This window comes from Mesoplodon densirostris, chromosome 5 (genome assembly GCF_025265405.1).
Source record: "Mesoplodon densirostris isolate mMesDen1 chromosome 5, mMesDen1 primary haplotype, whole genome shotgun sequence".
In the NCBI taxonomy this organism is placed as follows: Eukaryota; Metazoa; Chordata; class Mammalia; order Artiodactyla; family Ziphiidae; genus Mesoplodon; species Mesoplodon densirostris.
Window position 1 is genome coordinate 11,555,500 of NC_082665.1, and position 15,885 is coordinate 11,571,384.

At 37.3% G+C, this 15,885-nt stretch overlaps 1 protein-coding gene across 3 annotated transcripts in view; it reads right to left on the reverse strand.

The window, feature by feature from the left end:
• The window catches only part of ITSN1 (intersectin 1), a 248,394-nt gene that overhangs the window by 128,692 nt on the left and 103,817 nt on the right, over window positions 1-15,885 (reverse strand). For all 3 annotated transcript variants that reach the window (XM_060098529.1, XM_060098531.1, XM_060098530.1), the window contains exons 6-11: window positions 15,441-15,620; window positions 13,869-13,965; window positions 10,206-10,306; window positions 6,065-6,128; window positions 3,065-3,202; window positions 1,536-1,651 (exon numbers count right to left, since the gene is read on the reverse strand). In XM_060098529.1, the coding sequence (XP_059954512.1) occupies window positions 1,536-1,651; window positions 3,065-3,202; window positions 6,065-6,128; window positions 10,206-10,306; window positions 13,869-13,965; window positions 15,441-15,620 (696 nt within the window). The remainder of the gene's footprint in view (window positions 1-1,535; window positions 1,652-3,064; window positions 3,203-6,064; window positions 6,129-10,205; window positions 10,307-13,868; window positions 13,966-15,440; window positions 15,621-15,885) is intronic.

Sequence of the window (15,885 nt, forward strand, 5' to 3'; positions counted from 1 at the left end):
AATAAATGGTTGTTGAAAGAAAGAATGCACTAACCAAAAACTCTAATACTGTCACATCCTGTTCAAAACTTTAAATGAATGTCTTCTACCAACAGAAAAAGAAAATTCCAAATTCTAAGGATCCCTGTCCTTATTTGCTTTAAGACTTTATTCCCATTATCATCAACCTGAAATGTTCCTCCCTTCCACTTGTAATGACCCAATTACTCTTCAAATCTCAACTCAACTGTGACCTCTTCCATAGAGATTTAATTGCTTGTGTATTTCCCAGTCTATGCCAACCAGCTATAAGTAAGCTCTGCTGTGCATCTATAATTCTGTTTTCAGGAATTTATCATACTTATGCACTGCTTTGATGATTGTTTATATGGATGTCTTAAATCCACAGTTGTATTATAACCTTCTAGAGGGCATGGACCATGTATTATTAACATTTAGATTCTTCACTGTACTCAACACACTTGAACAAAGAACATTTTCAGTAAGCCGTTTATCACTGAACAAAAAGTAATTTAGTTAAAGAGGAGACTAGGAGAGCTAGTGTCTTGAGCAGGTCAATTATCCCCTGAGCACTTTAAATGCAACAAAATGACACTGACAGAGTATTTAACATAAATAGGTTCCATGATAAATTTCATTAGGATGTATCAATTGTTATCTCATCATTAATAATTCATAGCTACCATAGAATATTTTAATAGTATGATGAATTTATCTTCGTAAATGAGGATAATTTAAATTAGGTTCATATTAAATTTAAAATAACTTCTTGTTATCAAGGAGCTTCCGATTCTATAACAACATGAGAAAACAACAGTAGGCAATTTTACATTCTATTTCTGCACTGGTGGTATTAAGCAACCACCTTAAAGGCTTATCAGTTTTGAGCATTTTATAAATAACATTTATAAAATTTTTGTTAAGTGGTAAATAATCAGATTTTAATTTAAAAGCTAGAACAAGGGTGCATTAGCAGAGTACATAATGTTCTTATTTCTATACATATATTCAAATCCAAAAGCATATGAAAAGTGTTTCCTTTCTGACTCAGGTCAGTTAAGGAAACATAGCAAGGGCCTCCCCAGTGGCTCAGTCGTTAAGAATCCGCCTGCCAATGCAGGGGACATGGGTTCGAGCCCTGGTCCGGGAAGATCCCACGTGCTGCGGAGCAACTAAGCCCGTGCACCACAACTACTGAGCCTGAGCTCTAGAGAGCCTGTGAGCCACAACTACTGAGCCCGCGTGCCACAACTACTGAAGCCCACGCACCTAGAGCCTATACTCTGCAATAAGAGGAGCCACCGCAATGAGAAGCCCGCACACTGCAACGAAGAGTGGTCCCTGCTCGCCGCAACCAGAGAAAAGCCTGTGCACAGCAACAAAGACCCAACACAGCAAAAAAATTAAAATAAATAAAATTTTAAAAAAGAAACATAGCAAGAATGTCAAAAGCTAAATTTCTTTTTACCTCCATCTTTGCCTTAGAGATAGAAAATCTCTAATATGCTATAATTCAAATATAAGGACTGTCTTACCAGGTAATTTCTTTTCTAGTTGTTGCTGTTCATCTTCTAAAACTGGTTCCTCTGGTAACCTCTGATCTACCGAAGTTGAGCTTATGACAGATATACCACTGCCAGATCGAACTCTTCTGCAGTTGTGGAAAAAAAGAAAAAAAGAAAGAAAAAAAAGAGGATTCACGTAAAGCTGTCTAGGTAGAATTGGGTAAATTATGAAAAAAAATTCTTTTAAGATTATGCCACATATCATGGAGCAAATTTCATTTTTAGTGAGGAAAAGATAAAGATTTGGTCTTCTCTATTTACAAAGCGTTTCTTAAAAATGAGTATCTGAACGTCATCAGACTCTGAGTGCCATATTCATTCAAATGTTTAGAACCATCACCAAAAGTAGGACAATTCCAAAGGATTAAATCAATGAACAATTGTCAGGTGGTTAGAGCAGTACCTGGGACATAGTAAGTGTTCGCTGTTACGATCATAACCCTCCTATGGAACATTAAATTTCCAAGGGAAGATTAGCAGCTCAGCTAATTGAGAGCATCTCTCTTTTTTCCCTTTACAAAGTCTCTCCATGTTATCTCTTAATAAACACATGAAATGTCTACACTTTATAGTCCTTAAAACAAATCACTTAGTTTACTGGTTAGTTTCACTTTACACCATTAATCTTGCTCTTTTAAACCGATCTACCTATCTACTTTTTATGCTTTGTTATCAGCTTCCAGTGTTGTGCTTCTTGTAGCAATTCTTGAAGCTGTGAGATTTTATGGGCAAACTGTCCAGCTACTGGTTTCTTCCTACACATTCACAGTTTTCTCAGCTCCCCCTGCACCGTGTATGTGCTGACAGTGATGTCTTCGTGTCTCATACTTTTATGGGGATTTTCCCCCCAGTCCTTCCCGTGAGGAATGAGCACAGAAATTCTTATCTGTGCTTCTTTTGTTCTTCTCTGTACTCGTAAGATCTCAAATTTGTCTTTTGAGTTAAAGGTTTGAGACACATTTGTCCAAGAGAGCTGTGTATGCGTGGTTGTGGGTAGGTGGAGGATACCAGTAACTGCAGAGTCTTCTCAGTTGGACCCTGAACTACCCTCTCAATGTCTCCACTGAGGTTATGTTTCAGACCATGAAAATTTCCTTTAATTATCTTCCTGATTATAATTTCTACATTGCCAGCATTTCGTTACCTCTGTCTGGAATGTGTAGAATTCGTAGGCAGAATCTCCTTGCTTTATTTTCTATGTACAGGTTGATATCATTGTACTTAAACTGCTAAAGTTTTGGGTGAGCTTTGATTATATGGACTGTCTCAAAAGTCACAAAATCTGTGATGTTTTACTTGACTGTTTTACTAATATCCTATAAGTACTTTAAAGAACAGAACAGGGAAAGATTAACACAAACCTACCTAAGAAGATTTGCTTGAATTCATAGATATTTCATTTACTTGCCAAGAATAAAAAATGACTATAAGATACAAAGCCAAGTTTGAAATTCACATACTCAGCACACAATTTCTTATGAGAGCCAAATATTCCTTACCTAAAGGAAGGTGGAATGTATTCTGGGGGCAGGACCGGTGGCAGTGGTTGGCCAGACATAGCTACATCAATTAGGTGCATAGCCAGGATAAATTCTTCTGCTGTGAGTTTTCCATCTTGATCAATGTCAGAAAGATTCCTATTCAACAAAAAGTTCATTGTAATCTAGTTTCATGAAAATGCATGCTTGTTACTGTTCATGAGTGATTTAAACGTTCTATTTTCTTATTCTGACTCTAGGCCAACTGAGTTCCTCTGTGCCTCAGTTTATAAAAATAGTACCTATTTCACACCACCATTGCAAAGACAAAATGAGACCATCCATATAGCTGGGATGGTGTCCAGCATTCAACAGATGTTAACTATGATTATAATTACACTCTTCTCAATCATTGCAACCCATTTTAAATGTATCATACATTCCATGTGTCTAATTTAGACTACGCTCTGCAGACTATCAGGTCAGATAGTAAATATTTAAGTGTTGCAGAACACACAGTCTCTATCACACTGAATTCTGCTGCTGCAGCAGGAAAGTAGCCATAGACAATATATAGAGAAACAAATGGGCACAGTTGTTTTAAAAAACAAAACCAGGTGCAGGCCAGATTCAGCTCACTGGACCAAGCCCTGATCTAGGCCTCCAAGGGTGGATCTTTACGGCCTCCAGCCACAGAGGCAAGGTGTTTTCTGTTCCTTAATCTCAGGATTCAATTGTCACTGTTCTTCATAATCAACTTGCCCTGGTAGCTAATTAAAGTAAACAGATTTTTCTAGCAAGTCCAAGAATGTGATTTCACTTAACAACTTCTGGACACCAAAAGAGGATGCAAGACCACAACACTGTTCACTGAAATACCAACAGGACAGATGCTACACTGGGCAACTAACTGGCTTTGCTGATGCGATAAATCAAGAAACTCCTCTTAAATCTGAAATTTCCTCAGGTGGCATAAACTCTTTTTTTTTAAGGTACAATATCCATATGGTAACATCCACCCTTTTTAGAGTACAATTCTTTGAGTTTTGACAAACACACTCAGTTGTGTAACTACTACAATGTATAGAAGTTTCATCATCACCGAAAATTCCTGTCTTTTTACAGTCACCCTTTCCTTTGCCCCCAGGCCCTGGTAACCACTGATCTCTTTTCTGTCCCTCTACCGTTGCCTTTTCCAGGGGCCAGACTCCTGTTTTTAAGCAGAACAGAGCCACAAATGAAAACCCTGCCTGTTTTACTTTGCTCTCTCTTCCTTTTCACTGCCCACTCCTAGGTAAATGCAATTAAAAGGCAGGTGGAATTCCTATTTGTTTTTTTCCCCGTACTTGCCTGAAGAATGGCTGTACACATTTAATTAAATATCTTCTTATCGTGTAGAAGGAGAATATAATATTCTAGTAGGAGAAGACTCAAGTATTTTTTTTCAAAGAGGGCAGGTTATAAATGAGAAACTTCAACATTTCATTATATTCTAGTGTCATGAGAACAACCAACGTCCATAAAGGTTAGGTCTTTAGCTTTTATTTCAGAGGGCCCCTAGGATACTGGTACACACCCAGACTTAAAGAGGTCTAGATGTGTCATAGATATAAGATGCTTGCTAACTGGTCTGTTATTATGCTATTGCAAGAGGCTGACCCTTTAACGCAAAGCAGAAGGGACTATAATGGGTGAAGGGAGCAGCACTAGAGCTTGACCGCTTATGAAACAACCACATCAATGAGCAAAATGAGCAAAATCATGAACCCAGCAGGTAAGTGGTATAGACCGGGTTTATCTTCCAGGTGGAATCAATGGATAATGCCTAACTGAGAGATACACACTCCTGAAGAGTGTGTATTCTAGTTAATATTTAACTAGATATTAAAATTAAATATTTAACATTCTAGTTAATATTTAAATGTAAAGAATCCTATAGGATTAGGCAAGGCTCATCAATAGCTACTAAAAATCATTACAAAATAGACAAAGAGACATAAATGTACCTACTGATGAAAGTACTCGGTATCATCTCTAATGTATTTTGCAAAAAAAAAAAAAAAATTCAAACTTGAACCTGATGAGTGGTTCTCAACCATTGATTGATTTAGTACTGCAAAGAACATCTGTCAATGTCTGGAGACATTTCTGATTGTCACAAGTGGAGGCGGGGCTCATGCTGCTGCAGTAGGCAGAGGCCAGAGATGCTACTTAACAATCAACAGTCCACAGGACAGGCCTCCACCACGGAGTCACCGTGCCTAAAATGTCAATAGCACTGAGGTGGAGAACCCTGCTCAAGATCTAACTACCAATCTACAGGAAACACAAGAATGAATTAACACCACAAGGGTGCCATCAGCTAAAGTTAGGCTATAAGAAACTATAGGACAAATGATCTGGGTTTTGTGGGGTGGGGTGGGGGAGGAGTGGAGAACAAAACAAGGGGGAATTTATAGGTTAAAGGAGACTTAAAAGATGTATCAACCAATTGTTACAAAATAGATTTATTTCAGTCCTGATTTGAACAAATCAACTATAAAAAAAAGTTATGAGACAATCTAAGGAATTTAAACACCATCTGATTAACTTAATGATAAGAATTACTATTAACAGTTTTAAGTGGACTTTTGGTATTGCAGTCATGTGGGGAAAAATCCCTATGTCTTTGGAGATACAAGATGAAATATTTGCAGATGGAAATGATATAATGACTGAGATTTGGCTTAAAATAATTGAAAGGAGGAGGGGAGAACCAGGACAAGTCATGAGTTGAGACTTATCTAGGCTGTATTATGAGTTCTTGAGAATTCATTATATTGATTGCTCTGCTTTTGTATTTTTCAAAATCAAAAGGGGGGAAAGTAAGAGGGGTAATCATAACAACTCATTGGAAAATTAAGCCTACTCCATATATCCCCCTTAGAAATAACAGCATTAATCTAAAGACCCATGAGACATATCAATTTAAGAAAAAGAGTTTCCACTTTATACAAACCAAGGAACTTTTTCATTCCTTACCATATTGAAGCCAGCTGAGCCTGTGGTAAACTTGATTGCATGAGAATAGTTCTTGCTTGGGGACCTAAACAAAAACCAGGAAAAAAATATAAAGATGAATCAGCAAATCTTCACTGATCAGTGCTCTGCACATAGGTACTATGCAATCTCATGCAATCACAGTGCTTTAAACAATATTTGTTATTACCCGAGGGGCTTTTTAAAAAGGAAATTAAGCCCCAATGAAAAAGGCAAGAAACACAAAGCACCTGGCACACAGTCAATAAATTTTTGTTGAATAGATGTTTAATGAGGAATGGGTATGTAAAGGATTAGAGTTTCAAAATATAACCTGCCCTTTTGTCCAGGTTACCGTCTCTATTCGTATCAGGTTTTTATTTACAAAGCTGAAACTTATTCTCTCTAAATTCAGCATCTTGGCCACCACCTGCTTCCTCCACCATGATGACTATCAAATTCAGATACGATTCAGAGAATCTTAGAGGAGGAAGGGCCCTTAGAGAGAACTCTTCTACTCATTTCATTATACAGACTCTAAAACAAAACTAAACCGAAAAAACTTGCTCAAGGTTGTATAAATGGCCAATTATCACAGCCATTTCCTAGGTTAGTGATAAAGAAGAATCCCTGGAATTTCAACTCTCTTCTCAAAATCAGCTCTCACTTCTTAAAATACTTGTATATATCTTCAGTTTGGGCATGAAACTAGCCTTAGATACCAGAAAGGCTACAATGGAAGAATTTGAATGTTTAAATAAACTAGTGTTAGGAGGAGAGAGACAAATGTCTTATGTCCATCACTGACTCCCAAGGTGTGGTCCCAGGATGACAGGAAGTCCAAGGAACGGAAAGTGGTAGCAACTGTGTTAGGAAGATTACCACGCATAAAATTTTGCTTGTTCTGTGGTATACTGGAATGAGAAAAGTTCACTGATTATTTTATTTAGTCTCTAACATTGTATTTAGAATGTTGGCAACATTAAAGTAGAACTAGCAAAAGTTTAGTGAATGCTTTAATTTATACTTGTAACAATTCTGCCCACTTCAGAACTATATAAAAGAAAGTTCATATTTCATCTACTCAATAAAAAGTATAACAATAAGTGAAAAGAACTAGCCCTGGACCTGGATATCAGGACATATGGATTCCAGTCCTGACTCTGCCACTCCCTAATGACACGTGACATTAACAAAACTACTTTTAGGAAGTTCTTTTATCTCTGAAATGAGGAAAATGATCTAGAACGGGGATTGGCAAACCACAGTCTATAGGCCATATCCAGCCCGCCACCTGTTTTTGTAAATAAAGTTTTATTGAGACATAGCCATGCCCATTCATTTAAACATGATATAGGGCTGCTTTCATACTGCAATGGCAAAGTTGAAGAGCAGTGACAGTGTCTGACTGCAAGTCTAAAATGTTTCTGTATCTGAAAGGGCGAATTATAAGTATACACAATTCTCTGTATGCCTCGCTCACTCTGCTAAAGCAGTAGCTGTCACTTTTAGACATAGCATGAAAAACCAGGCCAGCTTATATGGGCACTGAAGGAATATTTAAAGGTAGAGTTTTAAGTACTGTTTAACATGGTTTGACACCAGTGTGTCATACAGACCCAGACCTGCATTGTCAGTGAATCTGAAAACATTCTTTTGCTGTTTATAGAAGAAGTCTGTTGACCCCTGCAAAGATCCCCAACTGTCTTGCAATTTCTAATACTTGACTCTAAGTCCTAAGACAAGGTTGTGAAACATTAAATTAGATCAGCAACAGCAAAGATAGTAACAGGACAACATAAAAATCAAGCTCTGAGTGTACAGAACTATTCTGTAGAAGCCTACATTCATGAAAGGCAGACTGGCTTATACGGAAACATTAAGGGAATAAACACAAATCTCAAGTTCACAAAGCCCACAGTGGGTAGCTAAGTTTCAGTAGGGAAGCTTGAAGGGAAAGAAGAGAGACAATTAAATGAAGTTAATGCTTTACCTAAAACAATGACCAAGACTTTTAGCATTTTGTGATTAGCATATGAATAACCAAATAACATATGCACCGTTTCAGGATGCAAGGAGATAATAAAATACCTCTTTGGAAGAGGACTAGCAAGAATAGCATTACCTGAATTCTAGAGCTACTTATATAACTTAGATTAAGAAGGACTCCTTCTCTCTTTTATAAGAGTGTCTCTTTTAAGAGCGTGCAGCAGCATATACATCAGGTTGGGAAGGAACAAGGGGGTGCCCACCTAACCAGGTGTATCAGCGAAATCAACCCAGGTAATCAATGGGGTAAACTGTGCCACTGCTAAATATTTCACTTCTGCCTCTTTCCATTCTGGGAACTATTCTCAACTTTCTTGATATTCTTCTTAACCTTACTCAATTCTTAAGCTGAATTGAGTAACTGCTTTTGGGGTTGAGGATTCGCACAATTATTTTCACAGTTGTGATCATGAAAATAATCTTTGTATTTCATCTCAACAAACCTGATCTGCTTCCATCAACAGTCTTATTTAGCCTAAAACACACCTTATATTGATTCCTCACAAAGGGAAAACAAATTAAATGTCTTTTATTTACTCCTATTTTAAAATGTACTGTAATAAATTATTCTTTCTATTTGACATGACTATACAAAGATTTGAAAATGAAATTCCCACCTTAAATTCTTTCCAGGACAAAATAGTAATAAGTATACAGCTAAACAGTGTGAAAATCTGCTCATCCATCCAGTATATTTCAAATTTTATTGTCTGCCTCAGATATTAGAAGTTCTAAATATTTAAGTCCCTGCATCATATACCTTCTACCTGATACTATACTTCGGTCATAAAACACATCCTACCAAGAAAAGAGAATTTCGGCATCAACATCGCATCTGAATACTATTTTAAGTAACTCCCAGCAAACACCAACAGTGCTTTGAAAAATGTTTTCAGATTCACTGACAAGGCAGGTCTGGGTCTGTATGACACACTGGTGTCAAACCATGTTAAACAGTACTTAAAACTATACCTTTGAATATCCCTTCAGTGCCCATATAAGCTGGCCTGGTTTTTCATGCTATGTATAAAAGTGACAGCTACTGCTTTAGCACAGCGAGAGAGGCATACAGAGAATTTGTGCATACTTATAATTCGCCCTTTCAGATACAGATATACGCTTATTTGAAATGACTGCTGAGATTCTTTACTGGGATAGGGTTCAAGGTTAGACCAGAACCCTTCGAAGTCTCACCCAATCCTGACATTTTTAAACAAGGATGAATTTTTCTTTTGGAAGTAAAAATTGCAATTGTAAGTGATAGAAAAAAAAAAAAGATAGTAAGAATCAGAAATTTAAAATGTTTTCTGCTGAATATCACTGCTTCTCCACCCCAGGAAAATGACCCCATTCTCCGCTCCTTGCATATTTGTTAAAGGGCAGGTACATTTTCCCCCCTTTTACACTTAATGTTTGTATCGGAGATCTCTATTTTCCTTTATTAAAATTATGCTTTTCTTTATAACTCTCTAACAATTTTAAGTGTTTAACCCCTTATTAGAAAGGTTTCTGGATAGTATCATAAAATCCTTTGAATCCTTCTAATGCAGACAACCATCTTTTTTTAAATCCATAGAGACCATATACCTTAACTCTGGCCTTTTATACATGAAGAAATAAGATCCAAAAATGTAAAGTGACCTCCAGCTGGTTAGTGGCAAAGCTAGGTTCTAAACTCCCCAACCATTTACTAACTTTCACCCTGCATCCTGCCATAAACACTGATTGTTTGAGTAGACAGTTTCAAGGTCATCTACTAAGTTGAACTTCAGAATGTGAATCAGGCTTTGTTCACAGCACTGTTTCTTTGCAAGTGCGTTGATTTGCACAACAGTGGCATTTGTGGTGCTGGGGGATCCTTGGTCTAGGTTCTATTTACCAAGAAGCAAAAGCCTGAGGCACTGGAGAATAAAATAAATATGGCCTTATCAGTAGATGAGAACTGGAGGTAAAGAGGAACAACAAAAACCCTGTTTAGAAAGAAGTACAGCAAATAGAGGAAGATGTCTGGAAAACCTTCAGCCCAACATCTAGAAACAATGTGCATTTAGAACAAAGATCACGTTTCACTAAATTAATTCTTATTTGTAAATACCTGTTAAGTGTCCACTCATGGTTTTGTCATGACTGTTGAATAACTGTCTGTATTTCAGTCTGGATGGCTGAGGAACAGCCCATTCAGCTGCGGGAGGAACACTGTGGGGCAAAGAGAGGAAGGAGAGGAAAGAAGGATTAATAGTAAGGAATAGCACATTTAAGTTCTCTAAAAACAGTAAACTAAGAACTTCTCTAGAAAACTAGATTTAACATTTTATTCACTTCCTAATCACTCTTTCTGAATTTTCTATAATGATTTTTTCCCATTTTTTAAGGTTATAAACCTTTCTCTCCAAACAGATAAGCTCATTATTTTTTCCAAATCAAGGGTAAACACGACAGACCAAGTGGCTGGTTCAAGTTATATGGACAACTTACTAATTTAAAGGTTCTACAAAAGAATGGAAAATCTCCTCGGAACTGAGGTGATACAGTAATGACCAGGCTTCTCTAAACTTCTAGAACAGTCCTCTTTAGGTTTAAAAAGCAATGCTGATAGAAAACAAATAACTGCTTTTAAAGGTATTAATTTTTTAAAATGTTTCACTTTCTTTACACCAAAATACAGAATGTATTTCTTAATGAAAGGAAGTTATTTCATTCTGAGAATTTAAATGCCTAAAATGGAGTTTCCCAGAGAGAAGAGAACATTCCCAGGGCGGTTGGCAAATCAGCAGTGCAGTATGGGAAGGAGCTCTGCTTCTGACTGCAATCCAGTGCTGACCTTTCCTTGCCAGTGTGCAGCTGACCTCAGGAAACCCCTTGCTGGAAGCCAGTTCGGGTGCAGACCTCCTTGGTGATCAGTTCCTCAGATTAGTTCCCACACAGTATCATGCTGGTTGGTACCTATGGCTTCTTGAGAGCCAGATGTTTCAATTGGGCAATTTAAACACGATGGCTGAGCTGGCAGTAAAAATGGCATTCCACTTCCAGGACAGATTACAACTAATGCCCCATTTGCAATTTCCTTTCGTTTCAATAAAAATATCTATGTCTCACAGATTACAGTGAAATTTTAATCATGAACTGGACCTTTTAATCACCATTTATATATGTTACCTATGCACTGATACTTACTATGTACACTTCTCAAAGCACAGAAACAGCTCCCAAACACTTGAAAAGTACTTATAAAAATTTATCTTTTGAATTTTTATAAACGTCTTAATAAAAACATTTACCAAGTTCCAATCTGCTGTGCATACTTCTGCAACAACTCTCTCATTTTAAACTAATATTTTGCAGATTCCAACTCTTGCCTATTTGTCAAGAAGCTAATTATATCTCTCCTGCGCCCCACGAATGTAGGGTATTACACAGGTGTTCAAGATTACACTTATCCAATCATAGTTTTCTGCCAAATTCCTGAGAATTTAAATAGGCCTAAAAATGCATTAACCAAAAAGTTAGATGCCACATTATAAAAACTTGCTAGAAACTTAAATTATTGAAAGGTAACTACCAAAAAAACCCCAGTGTTTTTATAACCGAGAAGGACCCTATGGGGCCTTCTGGGGACAGACCCCTCCCCTCACGGTCCTCTGCCTGTCTCTCTCTATTTTTTTTGCTCAGCCTATCTCTTGTTTGTAGAAAAGCTGTAGTCTCCCAGGCCTCCCCTGAATCACAAAAGCCTGGCTCAAGAATTAATGATTCAAAGTACATGAACAAAAGCAGCAACTGGGCCAGGAGAACTGGTAACAATGTAAACAGTCAGCCCTATGGCAGTCACAGAATCTTTAGTTCCTCCCTGAAGTACCTAGATAACAGTATCTGATGCACATTCCTGAGTTGTTTTACAGATGCTAAAACTCCACCAAAGGGAAGCTGGAGCCTAAGGATTGATAACATTAACCCCTGTGGCACTGCTCTGTTACCTCACTATCAACCAATCAGAGAACGGTACACAGCTGATCACACATCCTGCAACACCCTTCCCTCATCTTGCCTTTACAAATGCTCCCCCCCCCAAGGAGGGGTGGGATAGGGAGGGTGGGAGGGAGACGCAAAAGGGAGGGGATATGGGAACACATGTATATGTATAACTGATTAAATTTGTTATAAAGCAAAAAATAAAAAAATGCTCCCCTAAAACCCATTGGGGAGTTCAGGTTTTTTGAGCATTAGCTGCTCCGGACTCCTTGTCTGGCACCTTACAGCCTGGGGTCAGTAGATTGGCTTTACTGCACATGGGCGAGCAGACCCAACATTTTAATAGCATTAATGTTGCTAATACTGGCTGTTTGTTCATTTTAATGTCACAAGTCAATTTTAAGACAGATTTCAAAATCACTTGTGGAAAGTCAGAGAAAACTCAAAGTTCAGCGTGATATGGAAGAAAGAATAGAAAACATGGAATTTAGTGTTAGATGATCTCAATTTAAATCTCAGCTCTGCTGTTTAGTAAGCTGTAAACTATGGGTGAGAAATATAACTTCTCCGGATGTTTCTTCATTCACAATTCTGAGCCAATTACTACCCTACAGGTGGTTGTGCGGGTTAAATGGGATTAATGAGTCAAAGCAGATACTCAATAAATATTCCTGCATCCTAGGAGTAAAACCTTAATTAAATGGAACACAAATACCTGTATACCACAATTAACCGAAGTTTTTAGGGCAAATTTTAAGAACATCTGCCTTAAAATCAGAAAGATCTCAGTTCAACTCAGCCCTATCACTTTAGGAGTTAAGTTATCCTGCGCAAGTCACTTCCTGTCTCTGAGCCTCTTCCTCATCTATAACACAGAAAATCAGTCATCTTATGGGGAAGAAGTGAGCATTAAATGAGTTAATGTGCATAAAGCATTTGGCACAGTGTTTTTCAGTTTATGGATTTTCTTTAAATTATTTTTAAAAAGGCAATGAATTATTGAATTATATTCAACATGCTCTTTTCTTTAAAGAGGAAAAATGACTCAATTCACTTAGGAAAGATTCCTAAAGAGGACTGAAACAAGAAAAGATGGAATCATCTTCATTTACATCTCCTTTTCATTTGGAAAGCTTTGAGACAGCTTATCAAGAGACTTAATTTTTTATTTTAGTACAGCAATATGCAAGGGGAAAAAATGGGTAAAATAAAAATATGAAAGATAATATGAATCAAGATTGGCCAAAATAGAAGCAAACAGGTCATGTAAGCTGTACCCAAAATTGAGCCACATATTTGATTTAATAACAACTGTCCCATAACCTGAATAATTCATTTCATAAAACCTGATCTGAAGTTTTACTAACAATCCACACAGACTCCATAAGATTGTCTGAGATAAACTTAGAGCCAGTTTGGGCTCTAATCTTCATATAGTATTTTTTATACATAAACTTTTAAATGACTGACACAAAACAGTTAATGTGCTTTTTCCCCTCCTACCTAGAGTTCTGTTTTTTTTAAACATTTACTACTACCTGTTTATCATCCTCTTTAAAAAAAATCAACATGCAAAGCTTTCAAAGGAAAAGTAGTGTTCTTGATTCTGTCATCTCTACAACAAATAAATAATAAAACCTAGTAACATTATCCAGAATTAAGAAAATTATTAGCATTCTGCAAACTAAAACAAGACAAATAAAGAACACAGAGCTAATTCACTTTCAAATGTATGAGTCAATCAGACAATGGCTTAACCAAACCACCCATTTAAAAAAACAAGCAAACTTACCTAGCCACGTCAAATGATTGTGCCTTCTGTAATTTAGTGTTTAACTGTGACCCTGGACCAGACCTACTAAAGGAAGAACTCTTTGGCAATGTGGCTGCTGAAAAAATAAATAAATGTTGAATACTTTTAATTTTACAAAAGTAAGAAACATTTCCCTATTTATAAAAATTAAAATGCATAGTCATCAAATCGGAGGCAGAAATCATTCCTCCCTTCTTACCATGCCAGACTCAAAAAGTTATTCCCTCCTTGCTTCCTGCCCTCTAGCCAAAAGTGTTTTACTAGTTCCTTCAGAAAATCACCTTGCTAGGTAGTAATGCTTACATCCATAAAATCTGACTCTTCATTAAACACTTCGTATCACATTTTATAGGATCTGTTCCAATAGTTAAAGAAGTAACAGCTTAAATAGATAGCTGGCATATTCTTAACTGCACTGAAGGAGCTGAAGTATTAGTTCCAGATGTAAGAGCCAAGAGGTCACAGACTTGTCTTGGCCAGATGACACGTGATGTCAGGAGGGTCAGCTTTTGTGTCTGAGTCTCATTCAAGCTGGTTAGCTGTGTGTCAGGAGAAAAACTCCGAGCCTTAACCAACATTCCCTTCAAACTTGCCTACTGTCTTGCAACATTCGCCACAAAAGAAAACAAGACACAGTGCGTGGATTCACTGCTACTACTGGAAAAATAATTACAAGCATTTTCTCAGCTGCCATCACATCTGCAGTCATGGTCTCCTATGAAAGATAAACTACATGTGAAAGAACATCTTAAAAACAAGAGGTCGATTTGGATTCTGTGGCTATAACTTAGAGACACTTCCTGACAGATGTAATAAATGCAGGGGCCTAGGCAGATTCATATATAAGGCTCAAACCCACACTGTCAGTCACTTACGAATTTATTCAGACATATCCGAAGCATTTTAAAAACAAAAAAAAACTTTCCATATTGATATGAATCCATTCTGATTTGTTAGACTAAGACCATCTACATCTACACTATGCTTTTCTTTAACTAAAGGGAAAAAGACTTTGAATAAAGTCTCAATTAAGCATGTAATACTATAACCTTAATATATTTAGCCATTCAATAGACTTCCTTCCCCCTCTATGCCTGATTCACTCCACCTCCTCAAAAAAAAGAAAGGCAATGTTCTTTTTTTTCCTCCCACATAATTCTACTCCTAAGGGATTGGCTTGTTTATTAGCAATTCATGGCAGCTGAAGAAAAGTAGTAACTGATACATGGAAATAAAAAGTGTTCAAATACTGTTCAAACTTGAGCTGCTCTCATCAAGCCCTTGAAAGGAAATTATGCTCTTGGTTTTAGCTGTTGAGTTCACCTCTGGGCACAATGGCACCCAAAGCTTCTTAATTTCATTCTCCTTTCCCTCTCTCTAGCCTAGCTCATCCCCAAAATGAGACATTAAATGAAAAAAAAGAAAAAATGAAGATGATTTCTTCTGGAATAAAATACCATTTAAATATAATCAGAACGTGAAGACAGAAAACGAGAATGAAGAGTAAAATACAGGTAAAAGTTCAGCCTGTGGCTTCAGCAGGTCACGTACCAGGATGAGTGAATGCAGGCAGAGGCTGTATGACAGGGGGCGTCCCGTTAGCCAGAGGAGGCACTCCTGCCGCAGGAACAGAGGATACTAGCGGGGGAGACATTCCGACAACGGGAATGGAACCCATTGGCACTGGAGCAACAGCGGTCAGCGGTGGCATGCTGGCGATACCTCCCATACCTGTGAAGGGAAAAATCCCAACAAAATTCACATGGAACCACATTTCAACATTCAATGATAATTAATCCAGGACTGCATGGAGAAGAAAATCCCTTTCCAGTTGTAATACAGTTCCATTTAAAATATGAATTCAGATTAATCATTTTGAAGAGTAGTAAAAATTGTCAAGGATCGTATCAAAAGGGCTCAAGACCCAACTTAAAGAAGGATCTACTGGCCAAAGTTGAGGATCAATAAGAATAATAACTGCAGTGGACTGAAAGCC